This window comes from Danio rerio, chromosome 4, assembly GCF_052040795.2.
Source record: "Danio rerio strain M-AB ecotype USA chromosome 4, GRCz13ab, whole genome shotgun sequence".
Classification (NCBI taxonomy): Eukaryota; Metazoa; Chordata; class Actinopteri; order Cypriniformes; family Danionidae; genus Danio; species Danio rerio.
The window spans coordinates 7234072-7253847 of NC_141024.2; the positions used below are offsets into that span (position 1 = coordinate 7234072).

General features: G+C 32.0%; 1 protein-coding gene across 1 annotated transcript; it reads right to left on the reverse strand.

Moving 5' to 3' along the window:
- Nucleotides 1–3677: 3677 nt before the first annotated feature.
- ifrd1 (interferon-related developmental regulator 1) lies at nucleotides 3678–13155 on the reverse strand. The gene is given in 12 exon segments (NM_001076555.1): nucleotides 3678–4095; nucleotides 4186–4281; nucleotides 4897–5025; nucleotides 5152–5286; nucleotides 5991–6099; nucleotides 6339–6517; nucleotides 7162–7212; nucleotides 8631–8788; nucleotides 8915–9039; nucleotides 9127–9205; nucleotides 10217–10321; nucleotides 12970–13155. Coding segments are annotated over 12 exon segments (1284 nt in total). The 5' UTR covers nucleotides 13001–13155; the 3' UTR covers nucleotides 3678–4008.
- Nucleotides 13156–19776: the final 6621 nt, after the last annotated feature.

Consider the following 19776-nt stretch of genomic DNA (forward strand, 5'->3'; position numbering starts at 1 on the left):
AATGATTTTTAACAGAGCAAGGATATGTTCACAGTATGTCTGATAATATTTTTTCTTCTGGAGAAAGTCTTAATTTTTTTATTTCGGCTAAAATAAATGCAGTTTTTAATTAAAAAAAAAAAACACATTTTAGGGACAAAATTTTTAGCCCCTTTTAAGCTCTTTTTTTTTTTTTGATAGTCTACAGAACAAACCATTCTTATATAAGAACTTGCCTAATTACCCTAACTTGCCTAGTTAACCTAATTAACCCAGTTAAGCCTTCAAATGTAACTTTAAGCTGTATAGAAGTGTCTTGAAAAACATTATTTGTCATCATGGCAAAGATAAAATAAATCAATTATTAGAGATGAGTTTCTAAAACTATTATGTTTAGAAATGTGCTGAAAAAATCTCCTCTCCATTAAACAGAAATTGGGGAAATAAAATTAAACAAGGGGGCAAATAATTCTGACTTACACTGTATGTATTTAATAAATGCAGGTGAAATGACTAAAGTAACCTTTGTAGTACTTTCAATATTTCTCACTTTTGTTTTGTTCAAGTACAAATTAAAACCTAATAAATACTATAGTTAAAATTAAACAAAATATTTTAAAAACAATATAAAAACTGCATAATAGTGCATCAGTGATGCTAAAATCACTACTATGACTGTTTAAAACAAAAATGTGCTCGTAAAATGCTTCATAATTTAACAATGTGAACAACTGGCCAAATACTAGTCATGACAGTGAAGCATAAATATTGCATATGCAGTTATTATTCATACAGAATGCAGAAGCACATAATAATTGCATTGAGAATATAGCATAAGGTCTGCGAGTGGGTTTCCTCCAGGTGCTCTACAGTTCAAATACATGCAGGTGAATTGAATAAGCTAAGGCTGTAGTGTGCGTATGCAGGAGTGAATGGGTGTTTCCCAGTGTTTGGTTGTGGCTGGAAGGGCATCTGCTGCGCAAAACATGTGCTGGATAAGTTGCCAGTTCTTTCCACTGTGGCGACCCCAGATTAATAAAGGGACTAAGCCGAAAATAAAATAAATGAACAAAGTCTATAAAAGTGGTTTTAATTAATATTATCCTTTAAATACCTAACAATGAATATTGTTTATATAATAATTGCATTGAAAATAGCGTAAGGTCTGTGAAGGGGGTTTATTATGGAAAAGTGTTTGTGGTACACGGAGTCCTCAAGATCATGTGGTGTTGACGTGCTTGTTTGATCACAAAACATCACATGGTTCGGTGAATGTGTGTCCATGGCAACAGAGAACAAAGCAAACAAGTGAACAGATCCCTGAAACTGCAATGGTGGTTCAGGAGGACGCCACATTTATCATTCCTTGCCTCTTATCTTATAGCAAAAATCTACTATTAAACAGTTAAAGTCAAAATTATTAGTTTTTTTTTAATTATTATTCAAATATTACCCAAATAATGTTTAACAGGGCGAGGAATGACTCACAGTATTTTCTATAATAATATTTCTCCTGGAGAAAGTCTTATTTGTTTTATTTTGGCTAGAATAGAAGCACTTCATGACCCTTTAAATACCATTTTAAGGTCAATATTAGCCCCCTTAAGCAACTTTTTTTTTTTTTTTTTTGATTGACTAGAACAAGCCACTGTTGCTTAACAGGGCTTCTACAGGTTTCATCAAGTCAAATTTAAGACTTTAAGACCTTTTTAAGACAACAATGAATGAGATTTCAGACTTAAAGGCTAAAAGATTGTTTTTTTAATAGCCAAGTTAAAACTTAAAAAAAAAAAAACCAATAAAATGGTTAGGAAGATAATGTTATTGTAAGGAAGATCGTTAAACTACAATTTTAAGTAAATAGAGTAAATAAATAAATGTTTCTTAAAACTTTAATTAAAATGTATTGTTAGTGTTTGGATAAGTGTTGGTCCAATTGGGTATAGCTTTACATGGACATAGGAAATTAAGACCCGTTTAAAATGTTTTAAGCCCTACAACACAATATTTCAGTGGATTTAAGACTTTAAGCCTATAATTTGTTTTTGTTTTTTTAATTTAAGACATTAAGTCCCTGCAGATATACTGTACAATGACTAGCCTATAATTAACTCAGTTAAGCTTTAAATGCAATTTTAAGCTGAATACTAGCATCCTGAAAAATATCTAGGCAAATATTATGTACTGTCATCATGGCAAAGATAAAAGGAATCAGTGATTAGAAATTAATAAGTGGTTCCCAAAGCTTTCACCAACGGCAGATTCAGTGACTTAAGGACTTTTTAAAATCACCATTAATTTTAAATTAAGCACCATGAAAGTCTTTACTGTACTTTAACATTTTACTTACAATAAAAATGTATCTTTTAACCATCGTTTAAAGGTCACATTCTGTAATATTCACATTTAGATTATTAAATATTGATAAAAACGTGCCTTGTTTAGCAATCTTATTGCACAAGATTTAAATTTAAGATTTGTAATTTAATATAATTTCTCTTTTAGTGCAGTAAAATTTTATTTCAAACCTAATTAAACCACTTTTAAGAACCTGTGTTTTTTTTTTTTTAAGTACTTTCAAGGCCTTGACTCCATATGTCTGAAATTCAAGTACTTTTATGTACTTTCAAGAAGTGTGGGAGCCCTGTATTATGTTTTGAAATTCATTGAAAATATCTTCTTTCCATGCAGAAATTGGGGGAAAAATATACAGGGCGACTAATGATTCAGGAAGGCTAATAATTTCGACTTCAACTGTATATACAAGTATTAAATTAATAAATCAATTTAAGGCCCTTAAAGTATTAAAAAGTCTTAAATGCTATTTTACAAGGTATTAAATGCAGTATCAGTATGCTAAAGTTTACCTGAATTTAATCTTTGAATATTGGGATGCTGTTTAGCTTATGAAGTAAAAAAAAAAAAATAATTCCTGCTTTGACATCATGCTGCTGGGTTTACTGCAGTAACCAGGAAAACACTGTTATTAGTGCTGTTGTGAAGGTTTATCCACCTGCTGGATTAACATTTTTATTCAGTATATAAATAGAGTATTAGCTTAAAATTTGTGTCTTGCAATCAGTTTTCATTTAGTGGTAACACTTTACAATGAGGTTCATTAGTAAATACATTTACTAACATGAAATAATCATGAACAACACATGTACAACATTTATAAATCATAATTGAACATTTACTAATGCATTATTAACATTCAAGTCCATGCTTGTTAACATTAGTTAATGCACCGTGAGTTTACATGAACTAACAATGAACAACTGTATTTTCATTAACTAATGTTAACTAATATGAACAAATAACGTAGTAAATGTATTTTTCATTGTTTGTTCATGTTAGTAAATGCATTAATTAACATTAACTAATGAACCTTATTGTAAAGTGCGAGTCATTTAGTAAATGTACTGCAAGTTAAAATGTCGGCAATGTTACTGGTCGAAACTTGTAGTAATGAGGTCCTAAAATGAATGGAAAGTCTTAAAAGGTATTTAATTTCAGTCTGATTCCTGTATTAGATGTAATGTCCATGGCAAAGATAAGAGATCATTTTTTAAAACTAGTATGCTTAGAAGTGTGTTACACTGAAATGGGGGGGGTACACTGGGGTCTAATAATTCTGACTTCAACTGTGTGTATTATAATCATGCAGACCAAAAAAAACAACAACAACCACTTCAGAATAGGGGCAATCAATCTAATTTTATTAACTTTTTTGAATCATTTTGTACAGCCTTGCCACTACTACAGTACCACCCGAAACACAGAAGTCATAAATACTTTCCCACTCATTACATTACAGACCTACAAATACACAAACTACAATAGAAGGAAAATTGACTCCACACCAACACCACTTAAATACAGACATACATTAGGATCGATGAGGAATTAGTGAGTTAATCAATAGCAAATATTAACATATATATTAATAGAAATGTGTTTGTATTTATAAAAATGACCGGAATGCAAAGAATAAATAGAAGAAAGAATTCATGTGCTTTACAAAACTTCCTAAAACTCTCCAACATCCACTCTTTTGTCCCGGCATTTGTTCCTCGCCTTGGTTCGAGCTTTAAACGCAGCTGCATTGTAGAGGTGCTGAAGAAAGAAAAGATATATTTATAACTTTATATTTTAAAGGAAGAACTCGGTGTAGAAATGAGCATGGAGAAGCTGCAGTTTGCTTACTCTCTCCAGTCTGGAGCTCTTCATGGCTTTGAGAGTGGCTGAATCGATCAACATTGGTGGTCCCAGTTCAAACACGTCTCTTATGAACTCGTTTGCCTGCGGACAGAAGAATAAACCTCATATTTCATTACCTTTTTTTTGGACGCATTTTAAAAATAAAACTTTTTATATGATTTAAAATCTAAAGTTTTACATCATGCATATTTTGACAATTTATTTTGACAAAAGTTATCTGAAACTTGGAATCACATGAAAATTTGTTTTAGTAATGTGAACCCAAGTAAAATGATGGAAGAAAACAAAAAAAGAAAAGATTTAGTAAGTTTTTTTTTTTTTTTTTTGAATTTGTTTAATGCTTAGGTAAAAAAATAATAATAATAAAATAAAAAAATAACTATTAAAATTACATATATTGCTGAAGAAAATACAACATTAAAACAACTTAAAAAAATAATTATCTATATTACTATTGTTAACTCAATTTTTTAAGATTGTTTAATGCAAAAGCAAAACAAACTATTTAAAGATTAAGTTTAATTTAATAATTAATTATTTTATTATTAACGACATATAATGAAAAGAGTTGAAGGCAACAAATAACTTGTATTAAATAACATTATCAATCAATTAATCAATGTATTGATTAATCAATCAAAAAATACTTTATTATTAAAATTTTGGATTCATTTTCATCTAATCTGAGAGTTTTACCTGTAGATGGTAGTTCATCCCAGAGCCGACGAACTCTCTGAAGGCGTCATAAGTTCTCTTTCTGACCCAGCTGTCGATGAGCATTCGCTCTGTGCCAAATCGGATTGTTTCACTTTGGAAATCTCCATCCTGGTCCGAGTAGAGTAGAGTAGAGTAGAGTAGAGTAGAGTAGAGTAGAGTAGAGTAGAGTAGAGGTCAGAATCTTAACTACAGCACACCTGAGTCTGTCAACTTTCGGTCTACTTTCAGTCTCACCTCTACAGCCTTCAGGACGTCTCTGAAAACAGATCTCTGCTTCCTCTTATCCGTTTTGGCTCGGTGTTTGTTGCAGTCTGTGGCTAAAGCATTCAGCTTCTCACACAGCGGCTCCCACTCATCCAAATCAAACTCCTGTCAAATTACAGGTTATGGTAGATTAGGAACAAAGAAATAATAATAATAAAATAAATAAAACCACAATAAAATATATAACAAGATTTATTCAAACTAATAAAGCGTATCAATCATGCATTTTGTGGAATAATTTGATAAACAACATGAATTCACTGAAATATTTAAGAAATGCATTCACGTTTAAAATAACATTTGTTAATTGTTTAATTACTATAATTCATATTTAATGCATTTGAAATCAATTAATACAAGTAAAATTAACTGCTAGCTATATAGTAAGATTTAGGAAAATGTTATTTAAATCGTGCTACTATCATGTTATTACAATAACATTTTAAAAAATGACATTTTATTTTAATACATGTTAGATGAATAATAGTAATAGCATTAGATTGTAATATTTAAAAGAAACCAAGTTTAATCATTTAAACAAAAAGTTAGTAATAAGTTACATATTTTACAAATGCAAATTTCAGCAACCGTAAAATACAACAATTAAACTATTTTACTAACTATTAATGTATTATGTATTAATATACAACAATTGTATTAAAATAATTACTTGCATTTTTAGGTTTATGATTTAAAATGTACTTGGTTTACCTCTCATTATTAATACTTTACTGAACAGAATGAATAAACATTTAAATATGTCGTACAAATTGAGGAAAATGTATTTATTAATTAATTGCACAACTTACAGGCTCAACATCTCTAATGAGTTCAAACAGGAGGGCGATGGTCTCTCCAGCAGCAATCCTCATGTTGACATCGTCATTCTCCAGCAGACGTGGAAGTTTAGCCAGATGTCTATAAAAAATAATATACAAAATTAAATAAAACAATCAAATATCAGTTTGAAACTGCATTCATAGTCTTCAAATGTTCACTTTCTAATAAAATATGCCTTATGAAGAGGGAAGATAAACTGAGATTACATGCTAATGTTCAATCATTCTTCAATAAATGCATGCTCGTGGTGTTCTTTCACAGTTTATTAGGTGTACAGTTTTCCCATTGCACTGAATATAGTGTTTTCCAGCACTTACTTCTGCGCGATGGCTCTGATGTGGCTGCCGGTGCAGATGGTGAGAAGCAGAGCCCACGATAAGAGCGCGTTGGTGTGGAGCTGCGTGACTGGAGGACTCACTGAAGGTCTGCTTCCGTCTTCCCGGATGTACGAGCGGGTGAACAGGCTCTCAAAGCACTCCATGGTGGCGTACACATCCTGGAGGAGACAAAAACATCAGGTCAGAAACCACTTCATGCATCACAGTGCTTAAAGAAAGCAGTTTTGAGTTGAACTCCGAATCACTTTGAGCTCTTAAAGGGATAGTTCACCCAAAAATGAAAGCGGTCACAATGACTGGTTGTCAGAGGCTCTTAATATGCATCTCAATGTGACTCCAATGATCTTAAGGGTTTTTATAAAAATGGTTGCTCACTTTGATTTTTAAAGTTGTACCTAATTTATTTTACAAGTCAAACAGACAGACTTAAAACATCAAGTAAAAATGTGTTAACTTAAAATAATGTTGAAGTCTAATATAAATAAGTTAGCAAGGGTGCCCAAACTCGGTCCTGGAGTGCCGTTGTCCTGCAAAGTTTGGCTCCAACCCCAATCAGACACACCTGTGCTACCTAATCATGCTCCTACTAGGCTTTCTAGACCTCCAGGACCGAGTTTGGACACCCCTGAATTAAAGGTTAAACAAAAGCTTTCGTCATGACATTTTTAAATCCATATTTCATTTAATAGTGCATTATATGGACTTCTTTATTCTTTTAGCATTTAGAAATGTTATTAACTTCATATGTACACATCTATAGTGTAAATAGTCTAGAAGACTTCTATTGCATTCCATCACTTACCATGATATCATCTTCTGCTACAAGAGTGCAGAGGCCTAGACTTGTCGCGCACTGAAACACAAAGTGTAGATCAGCAGATTGTTAGTCTCTCATTTTGCAGGATTTCAAAGTTTTATTTAAAAGTGCCCCTTTATGCTTTTCAGATGTTATTCGTCTCTTATTTGGTGTGGTTTATAGGTATGCTTGAACCGTTTCAGAAAACTGTGAACACTTTTACAGTGTTTGATATACCTATAATGTTGTTTTCTTGCGTAGTTATAATATGGCCACGGTATAAATACATGGTGCAGTTACGAGCCACATTATATAATTATGATAACATGATTAGGGGTGGGATGATACAGGTAACTCCCGATTCAATTCTGTGGCGATATGCAGCCCATGATAATGATAATATCACGATTTGCGAAATCTATCGCGAAATTTCCTCAACGATATAACACGATATACCTGACTGACAAAGAACAAAATAACCATAATAAGGAAATCTTATGCATTTATTAATGCCAACACTGTGCAAAGAAATATGCATTTGCATAATAACTCACTGCCTGCTGGTCTTAATGGTAAACGCTGTACAGCTATACAGGTAAAAGTGCATGAACATAAAAAAAAAACAACAACATGAAAATTAATTAACGCGTGTAAACCAAGAAACATCGATAGTAATTTACTGTGAAGTGCTTTATACTCTGTGCCTTTAAACACAGTAGTGATTGTCGGCTGACTTGGTTTGCCAACATTATCTCCTAACAGTAGTTCACTGTGATGTCAAATAAGGTGTATTTGTAGTATTATGGTTATATTTAATCTTTGCAAAACAGCTTTTGCAGATTGCATAGTTTTTCTCCAGTGCCTTTCCATCGACTGTCCCGTAAAACCCGAAGTGTCTCCCCACTTTATTAATTGTTTTTCGCCATTTTTCACCCTTTTTATTCCCCCAGCGCTCCTTTTTTTTGTTGTTTGTAACTTGTGTTCTACACTGGCTGCTGCTTGCGCCCATTTACTCAAACAGCGCCCACCGCAAACAGAATGGTGGATATTGAGGAGTGACAGTGACACTGACGTCGGGTAAACTAATAATTTTGTGCAATAAAACATTGATTATTTATTGCGACAAAGCAAAACAATATATTGCAATAGATTTTTACATAGCCTTCAGTGATTTCCTGAAGATGAATACCAAAAATAATAATGCAACTGCAATAACTACAGCAGGTCTCATACGAAGTATAAACTTGTGACTACATATGATGACGTGTGTAGGTGTTGTCCCATTTCTTAGGGGTAAAACTGAAGCCCTTCCCTTTCACACTTAATTTCAAGAGCCGAGGTGAAGGGGTTTAAAAAAAATATATATATAATAATACTTTAATTGGTATTGGGCTTAAAAAGGCGATCAGCAAAATTAGGAAGGTTTAAAAATGCATAATAGGGGCACATTCACATCTTGTAAGGATGTAGCTTACAGCTTGTCTGGCTTGAATGTTAGCCGTTCCATCATTGAGGATGGTCTTGAATACAGGTTTAAGGCTCTTAAAAACTTCTTCGCTCTCAATCCCCGAACCCAGCTGAATGCACAGGAGACACGCCAGCGAGGCTGCGGCACTCTGCTCCACTCCTTTACCTGGTTTGCAAATGCAAACAGCCAAACTCAACCAACTTTCAGCACCGATAGCATTGCAACAAACTGGTTTACATTAAATTCAATCCTTCATTACTCAACTATTCAGCATTCTCAAACAAAACTGACCTTTCTTCAAGCAGCGTTCAATGCCGTCCGTGATGGTCATCCTTCTCTCGGAAATGAAGTCGTAGAGGATTTTGGTTGCCATGGCAGTCTTTAGTCCATCAAGGGCACCTTGTCTGGTCTTGGCACTGGAATGGGAGCATAATTAGTTCAAGACTGTGGCAGAAATGGATTATTCAGAACAATCGATTTCAGAAACATACTCAAGCACAAACCTTTTATCCACCGTGCTGTCGATGTACACCTTCAGCTTGTACTGGAAGTCCTCTTCAGCCATCTCTTCAGTTTCACCAGCTGTCAAATACAGATGGAGAAATCAGACATGTAGAATTTATCTTAGAAAATATAGAGCTGCTCAATACATCGTTTCAGCATCAATATCACCATGTGCTCATCCAATAATTACAATGCAGAATCTAAAATGTTGAACAGGGATTAAACTCGTATAGCTTTCAAAACACTCTTGATTTAAGTCATTGTAAAAATCAACCATAAATGTTACCAAAACGTAACTTTGAGTGTGACTGGGTGAGCATTTAAGGTGACTTTAAAGCATTCAGGAATAAGACATATTTGTAACTTTAATAAATGTGAAGTATGCGGTGCGGTTTTATATTTTGTATTTATTAATGCTTGTGACTGGTTTATTATATTTAATCCAAACTCAATAACTGCATCCAATAGAATCATCCGAATGCATCTAAAATGATTAAATCTTTCTACATAAATAATTAAATCTGGTAAAATTATACTCCATAACACGCAGTCTTGGTTGATAGTGGAAAAGGAGTTCAAAGCATTCAGACAGATATAATTTTATTGAATCCTAATTGAGATGGATTTCAAATATTATTAAATTATTTATACAGTGAAGACAATATAGTGATATTTTATGATGCATTATTCAATTTCAGTAGTGTTTGACTCCCCTGAAAACCATAAATCAATGTTTTTTTCCACTTTTATCCATGTTAGTAATTTGTTTTATTACATTATTATTGATACACTGCCCTGCAAAATCCCCCCAATCAATCTAAATTAATGAATTCTTTTCAAATATAGCTATTATATATTTATAATAATAATAATAATAATAATAATAATGTAGAATAAACAAAATAAAGCAATTAATAAATAAATAAAATGATAAATAAATAAATAAATAGATAGAAAAATAAATAGAAAAAAATTAATATATAAATTTAAATAAAAACATTTTCTACTCAAAATCAACACATAAGTAAACAAATAAAATGCCGTAATATCAGGTTTTTTTCTAATATCATGCAGCAGTAATATACCCACCTTCCTCTGCAGCACTGGTTCTTTCACTGAGGCTGCTGCAGTGACTGAGCGTCTCGATTGATGCGTCTTCATCACTGAACGGTTGGACATTTCCCTGTTGTCCACCTGCAAAAACAAAAAGCAGTTTCACACTTCGATAACAACTTTCTTGCCAAGCTGCAGTACAAGACTGGAACAGATTCAGATCAATGCTGAAAATGAGCCAGTTAGGCGTGCTGCAATAATACTATTGACTTATGTGATATTTGGATATGACCTCAATCATTTTTGGTAATGCGATCCATTTGCAAAAGTGACTGTCGCCAACATTTTAGCAGATTACGCTGCTTTTGTCATCTCTTTTGCTGTCACTGGTGAAGACTACAGTCAGACATAACCTTGACAATAGAGACTGCATTACTCAATGCATTAGAGTTTTCCTACTGTAAGTTTGGTACAGTTAGTCCACATCACTATAGCCAAAAGCTTAACCAAATGATGAAACCTGCTAGAAAACAAGTAAAATATCATGAAAGCCATTATAAAAGCTCATTTGCCATTCTTTCCCTTATAACTTTAGGTTTCAGAATTGTAAAATAAGTGTTATGAAAAGCAAAATCAGTTTGTTATATATTTTTTGTGTATTTGTTCTCTAACGTGGATATGCTGTTAAATTAGTATACGTTTAAATGCAATATAGACGAACCACCAGTATCCAAAGAAGAAATAAGAGTAAGCTAAATCCCTTTTTAAGAGGGTAGAAATATGTTTTTATATACACAACCATAGAGATATGCAGAGGTAAAATATTGTATTAATGTTCAAAAGAGCAGTTTATACAAGCAGCCTTTTAATGGAGTATTGTAGAAACTACAGTATGACAGCTGGAAGATTGTATTTTTATCAACAATAACCATTTTACTGGATTAAAGAGGAACTAGAAACATTAAAAATGGCAAAACTACAGAATATATTGTATATTTTTATTCCGACACTGACTTAAATGGATTAATTTCAGTCTCTTATATTTTAATATACAAATATTCCAGGTTTCTGTGTCTATTATGAAATATTAAAATACTTTAATGTGCAGAATATTTTAATTTAATATACAGTCTCTAACTACTTATCAATGTTGGATACAGTTGTTATACTTAAATTATTAAACAATCTTTCAAAAGAACAGTATTTACTTTTAATATAGAAATATTTGTAACATTATTATTGTTCTTGTTGTCTTTACGGTTATTTAAAACAATTTAAAAGCATCCAACTAAATTAATGCCTTAATAAAATGTAAATATCACTAAAATTTATGCAAAAGTAGCATACACGCTAAAAAATGCAGGGTTCCACACAATTAATTCATGCTGTCCCAACACAAATCGATTAAATTAACATTAACAAATTATGTGGATTGAACATAAAATAAATTTTCCCAATGAAATCTCAAGAATTGTTGTTTGAGCTCATTTTAAATGAGTTTGAACAAGCAAAAATAAATAAATAAAATAATATTTATTTATATATTTATTTATATAAATAATATATTTATTTATATATAATAATATACATTTATTTATATATTTATAGTGTACTTTGAATGAACTTCAATATAATAAACAAATGATCTCATTTTATGAGTATACTTTAGACGGTGACAAACCTCATTATGACACTTACAGTGAAGCATGTCTGACAATTAATATCAGCCAGTCATTTTTGACATGTCACTTTGACCCTAATGAACTGTTGAGTCCTTTAATGAGTGTGTGTGTCAGCCACGTGTTACCACCCGGCAAAAGCCAGTCATCTGCAGAAAGTACAAAGTGTCCCCAACTCTGTTTGGCAAGGTCAGAGAATGCAATGACTGCTATTTTCGAGATTATACAAACAAAACAGCTGCTGTGTGAAGATTCCCAGACTAAAGCAAATACTGGGTATTGAAAAGCACAGCAGAGATACAGATAACATGTGGGATGGTGTGAAGGACTACAGCAGGGTGCCAGAACAAAGTCTCTTCTCAAAAACCTTCTCAAATCCAGTGAGCAGATGGACTGAGAACAGTCAATATCAAGGTACAAACTTATTTATATTGAAATATTTGGGCTTTATGCCCCTGCTTCTTTCTTCCTGTCCTCTAGCTGATCTTAAAAGAGGCCTGTTATATAAGCAGGCTAGTGGCCTCAAATAACCTCAAACACACACTGACTTACATTAAACAATATAAAGATCACACGTATTATAATACTATATTATATATAGTAATATATTATATACATGTTATATTTTAAGTAGTTAGTTAATTTCACAAAAGATCAAATACTTTATCATACAATAATTTATTGATCTTAAAGCTAACGTTTACATTACAAGATAAATAGCTTTGTTTTATTATTATTCACATTGTATAGTATGACATATATTAATTAATTACAATCTGTAACTTTCGTCGTTTAAATAACGTCATTAGTAGGACAATCGCTAATATTTAAAAATAAGCATTCCTTTAAAAACAAACACCAAAATGTGATGCCCAAATGTGCATTTACACATGTCAAAGACTCGTACAGTGAATTATTCTTTTGTTTGTGTCAAAGAAAGACACTCCTGGCTGTCAAACAAACGGGTAGCCTTGTCATGGGACTTGTAGTTCCCTTCCTTCCATTTCATCGCGCGAGCGCCGTGTTAAAGAACTACAAATCCCAGAATCCCTTCCGCGAAGCAGGCCACGAAAAACAACCGGTCATTTCCAGACATTCCATCCTACCTACCTTTGCCGCTCCTTTTCTTGGCCCGTGGCATCTTGCTTAAATGAGTAGATCCGCACCTAAAATCAACCAATACACGACCAGTTTTTACTATAATGTCTTTTCGTTTGAGTATATTCCAGTGGCACAGTGAAAAGGAAAGTATTAAAAGCGATTCCGGTGTTAGACTTGGAGCGCGAGCGATACATTTTCCCTCACAAACTAGGGCTGTGTCTGCGCGCTACCGCGAAGCGCTTTTATACGACCGCTGATGACGCGCTAAAAAAGGCGTTGCTTCACGTGGACCTGGAAACAGTAGGGCCAATCACAACACGGGATGCGTCGACGTCATCACATAAGACACACTTCCGCCGGCTTTGTAATAGATTTTGCTGTCACGTCCTCCTGCGGCTGCTATGTGTACACGTTGCTCTGTAAAGGATTAATGTTTTTAATGTAGTATTGTGTGTCAACTGTGCCTACTTTTATATACAGTTGCAGTCAAAATGAGTCATCATAAGTCAAAATGTGTTTGCCTTAAAGTATCATTACTTTGTTTCAGGTATATGTATAGCTAGATAAGGTACAGTACTTTATTGTATTGCCACAGTAGCCTAATAAATGAAAGATCCTCTGAAATGAAATAAAGAATATAAACATTTTTTTCATTTGGGGGTTAAATAAATTGAGAGTTAAATAAAAAAAATGCAAAGTTTGATTACAGGTTTTCATCATTCTTCAAAATATCTTCTTTTGTTTTTAAAGGAAGAAACTCATAGAGGTTTGACCCATTTTCTGGTGATTAAATGATGCCAGAAATTATTGCAATTCTAATTGCAGAAGTTATTGTGAAGATAAATGAAAACCTGAAGCCACTGACTTCCACAGTATTTGTTTTTTCTGCTATAGAAGTCAATGGTTACACGTTTTCATCATTCTTTAAAATATCTTCTTTTGTTTTTAAAAGAAGTAAGAAACTCATAAAGGTCTGAAACCATTTTCTGGTGACTAAATGATGACAGAAATTATTACAATTCTGAATACAGAGTTATTGTGAAGAGAGCTGAAAACCTGTAGCCATTGACTTCTATAATGTTTGTTTTTACTGCTATGGAAGTCAATCGTTACACGTTTTCAGCATTCTTCAAAATATTTTTGTTCATCAGTGGTAACTCATAAGGGTTTGAAACCATTTGATGGTGACTAAATGATGACAGAAAAATAAATGAAATCATGTTGCCATTGACTTCCTTTATACTTGTTTTTAATACTATGGAAGTCAATGGTTACACATTTACAGCATTCTTTAAAGTATCTTCTTTTGTTTTTAAAAGGAAGAAACTCAAAGCTTTGAAACCATTTGCTGGTGACTAAATGATGACAGAAATTATTACAATTCTGATTGTAAAAGTTATTGTGAAGATAGATGAAAACCTGTAGCCATTGACTTCCACAGTATTTTTTTTTCTACTATGGAAGTCAATGGTTACAGGTTTACAGCATTCTTCAAAATGTCTTATTTTGTGTTCAACAGAAGAAAGAAACCCATAAAGGTTTGAAAGCATTTACTAGTGACTAAATGATGACAGAAAGATAGATGAAAACCTGTAGCCATTGACTTTTATAGTATTTGTTTTTTACAATGGAAGTCAATGGTTACACAATTTCAGCATTCTTCAAAATACCTTCTTTTGTGTTTAAGGAAAGAAAGACGCTCCTAAAGGTTTTAAATCACTTAATGGGGAGTAGATGATGAAAGAAATGTCAGTTTTGGGTGAACTATCCCTTTAAACATGCAAAACTATAGTGCCACATAGCCTGGTCCGATAAAACCATGAGCAAAATGAATACTACACTGTAGAAAAATTACAAGGTTGTCTAACATTAAGTTCAATCATATTAGCTGGGTCAGTTGGCATTTCTCTGTGGAGTTTGCATGTTCTCCCCGTGTTGGTGTGGGTTTCCTCCGGATGCTCCGTTTTCCCCCACAAGTCCAAAGACATGCGCTATAGGTGAATTGGGTTAGCTAAATTGTCCGTAGTGTATGAGTGTGTATGGATGTTTCCCAGTAATGGGTTGCAGCTGGAAGGGCATCCGCTGTGTAAAACATGTGCTGGATAAGTTGGTGGTTCATTCCACTGTGGCAACCCCTAATTAATAAAGGGACTAAACCGAAAAGAAAATGAATAAACAATAGTGCAAGAGTTTTAGATACAGGTTTGCAATGGCCATCTTGTTTAGTGCTGTTTCTATCTGCAAAATTAATTATTGGTATTCATAATTTTAAGAGCTACATGCATATTAGGAGTTATTATTAATAATGTTCCTTATTTTTTTAATCAATAACTCTGTTAATGCAATATATTTACATGTGCTTGTTCAAGCAAACCCGCACACCTTGATGCAGATTGATTCAATCTGCCTTGAAGGGGCTGTTCACACAAAAAGTGAAAAATGTGCAAATCCAAAAATAATTTACTCATCCTTGACTTGTTACAAATAAGTTTGGGCTATTTTAAGCATTTAGAGAAGAAGTTAAGAGGTTAAGATTAAATAATAGCAAAAACATTTTGCATCAGAGTTGTTTTACCTAACCCTGCTGAGTTAACAAGGGCATACAGATATAAAAAATGTGTAGCACACAGTGTTTTAGCCAGGCAGCTGGTCAAAGTGTCAGCATTGCCACGAGTCCAGCTGCTGCACTGATAACCATGTGCAACAACCAGCACAATACTGCGCTTATAAGAAGCATCGCACATGGTTAGAGGAGGATTTACTATTGACATTCAATATTGTGATCAATGACGCCTGACAATGTTTTCTGTTTATCATTACTCATTTAGCATATATCAGTAAACCTTTACTTTAAGTTATACATATTTTTGTGTAAATATGATTAGATTAATCGCCTCACAGCAGGAAGGTTACTGGATCGACCCCAGGCTGGGTCAGTTGGCATTTCTGTGTAGTTCTCCCCATGTTGGTGTGGGTTTCTTCCAAGTGCTTTGTTTCCCCCCACAGTCCAAAGACATGCAGGTGAATTGAATAAGCTAAATTGGCCGTAGTGTATGCGTGCAAATGCAAGAGTGTATGGGTGTTTGCCAGTGCTACGTTGCAGGTGGGAGGGCATCAGCTGCGTAAAACATATAAGTTGGCGGTTCATTCCGCTGTGGCGACCCCTGATTAATAAAGGGACTATGTCAAAAAAAAATGAATGAATCAATGATTAGGTTAGTAAGTAGCAAAGTCAAAACTGGAATTAATAAGAAAATAGCTTAAGATTGTGCTGCTAAAATTAGTACACCCAAATTAATATGCTAGGGAACATATATTTAGAAAAATAATTAATATAAATGAATTAGATTTTAGAATTAATTTTTGGGTAAACTATTTCTAGTACATATTTTATTGTGACAGGTTGACAACAGAATCCTATGAGGACACAGATAAACACACCACTAGAGGGAGCTCGGTCAGATTATAAAGCTGCACTTCTGAGTGATCTGAAGTGTTGCATAATGTATAAAGAGACTCTTTTGATGATTCAAGATCAGTCAAATCAAATTTAGATTGAGGAGGTTTTTTTATCTAACGCCATTGCATTTTCTGTCTCTGTGGTGTTTCCTAAATTCAGTATAGTTTTGGTAAAATAAAGCATAAACAATAAAAGCATACTCATCATAATGGGTTTTTTGTTAGATAATGTCATCAGGCTGTTTTTCTGTCTGACCTGTGGATTATTGTAGTTTTAAATGGCATAAACAAATGCTCTTTTTCTTTTTTTGCTTTGGCTGACCTTTAGAAATACTCAGAATTAGATTTGCACTCTGCACCAGGTTTATATGTTATGCCATAACTAACTAACTAAATAAACAAATCCAACAATATTGACATATTAGAGTTAAATGCATTTAGAGGGGATTCCAGGAATCAAAAAAATTATATTAAATTATTATTATTATTTTTTTTGTAGAATTAAATATTCTGTAATCAGGCAGATTTTGTGTAAACAAATCTTTCTAAAAACCTTTTAGTATATATTTATTTTTTTAATTACAGTTGAGGTCAGAATTATTGGTCCCCGGAATTATTACCCTCCCTGTTTATTTTTTTTTCTCTGATTTCTGTTTAACGTAGAGAAGATTTTTTCCAACACATTTTTAATCATAATAGTTTTAATAACTCATTTCTAATAACTGATTTATTTTCTCTTTGCCATGATGACAGTAAATAATATTTGACTAGATATTTTACAAGACACTTCTATACAGCTTAAAGTGACATTTAAAGACTTAACTAGGCTTAACCTAAATATCAGACATGCTGTGAAAATTTCTTTGCTCTGTTCAACATCATTTGGCAAATATTTAAAAAAGAAATAATGGTAGTTCTGACTTTACCTCTATATTTATTTATTTATTTATTTATTTATTTATTTATTTATTTATTTATTTATTTATTTATTTATTTATGTATGTATTCATTTAATTATGCATGAATGTATTTATTTATTTATGTATTGGTTTATTTATGTATTTATTTATTTATTTATGTATTTATTTGTTTTATTTTTTGTATTTGTACTTATGTATGTATTTATTTATTCATGCATGTATAGATTTATTTATTTGAGTATTTATGTACTGTATTTTATTTATTTATTTATATACATTTATTTATTTATTTATTTATTTATTTATTTATTTATTTATGTAGTTTATTTGTTTGTTTGTTAATTTATTTATTAATGTATATGTTTGTTTGTTAGTTTTATTTATTTATTTATTTATTTATTTATTTATTTATTTATTTATTCATTCATTCATAATTTAAAATTCATAATTATTTATAAATAATTAATAATTAGGAGTATTTTATTTTATTGCTATTTTTTGCAAAAATCTTGTGAGTGTGTGTGTTTGTGTGTGTTTTTTCAGCTTCACACACAAAGCAGCAGCAATGGCATCAAAATTTAGCTAACTTTAATTGATTAAAAATGCACATTAATTGTTAACATGTTAAATTATAACGAAACTATAATAGCCTAAAATCCTTCACAACCCCATTACAAATTCTCAATGACTGAATACCCTAGCGTACCATTAAACATTTAACAAGCTTTTATCTTCATTTTCACATTTTGGATTGCAGTGATGTGAATGTAGCTTTATAATCAAGCATTTTCAGCATCTCTGTTCACCTGATTGAGTCGTGTATTAGTTTAAATGACTGAATTAGTGTGCGAAATCCTCATTGTAATGCCACATTCAATATATTCAATGCGTGCATACTCCAATAGAGCGCAACAATATCGGTCAAAGCCACATGAATGCAAATGATGCATGTTTTTACAAAACCACTGAAAATGAAGAAAGAAACCGATGAATGGGTGTTAAGTTTAAATATATGTATTCACTGCATATATGTAAACTCTGATGATTAATTAATAGTTTACCCTGAGGGTCTGTACAGGGTGTCAGTAAAATTCACAGCGCTGTTAAAAATCTAAAGATGGCCCGCTCACTCAACAAGCAGCTGCTTTATTTGATGTTTTATACTGCTTCATTAAAATCATTTGAGTTAGGTGGACTTGAAGTGTTTTGACAACCCTGTAAGAGGTCTTCAAGATAATTCTATTTGTAGTAAGTCACTGCAGGTGAAAGTGAGTGTATATTATTATATTATAGGAGATATAAATCATCAAACTGCCCTGCTGATTGATTGCATTTAAGAATTGCTCTTTTTTGTAATAGAAGTTTTTTAAAATAGCGTGTTTGACTATGCAAATGATGCATTAATTAATGAAATATGCACTCCTTTGCATGCATTACTAGAACAAAAATCTGAACTTTGAATGAAGTCGGGTTCAGAATAAATTTATAGACATTAAAGCATTAAATCCAAGTGTCCACTTTTGCTTTTTAACATGTTACTTTAAAAAAAGGTGTTAAAAATCTAAAGTAAAGTTGTAATTGTCATCTATTTAAATATCAAACAACACAATCTAAAGTAATCTAAATTTTAACACAATGCTGTTGAATAGGTAATACACCCAATGCTTTGAAGGATTAATGGTCAAAATATAAAGGTATAACATGATAATTAACTATCATATTACAGTCAAAGGTTTTTGCTGAAGGGATTTTGCAAATCTCTGTTATCACTAAGTCTCAACAATGATATTTAAATTGCTTTGAAGTCTAAAATCAGGCATATTTTGTATGAACAGATCCCTGTTAAAACCTCATTCATTAATTAGTTTTCTTTTCAGCTTAGTCACTTCATTAATCAGAGGATACCATAGCAGAATGAACCACCAACTTATTATCCAGCATTTACGCAGTGGATGCCTTTTCAGCTGCAACCCAACACTGGGAAACACCCATTCACTAATACATTCACACAGACTACGGACAGTTTTGTTTATTCACCTATACAGCATGTCTTTGGACTGTGGGGAAAACCGGAGGACCCGGTTGTGAAGTGATCGTGCTGCGCTATTTAGAATAAAATATTTATAAAATGATACAATATTATTATAATTATAAATATAATTAATAATAATAATAATAATAATAATAATAATAATAATAATAATAATTATTATTATTATTATTATTATTATTATTATTAATATTATTGTCATTATTATTATTATTATTATTATTATTATATAATTATATTGAAATTAAAATGTACATACACAAATTGATAGTGTAAAAATATTGATAGTAAAAATATATAATGTATAGTATAGAATATATAATTATTATATAATAAAAACAAAAATACATATATATATATATATTTTTTTTTTCTTTTTTTTTCTAT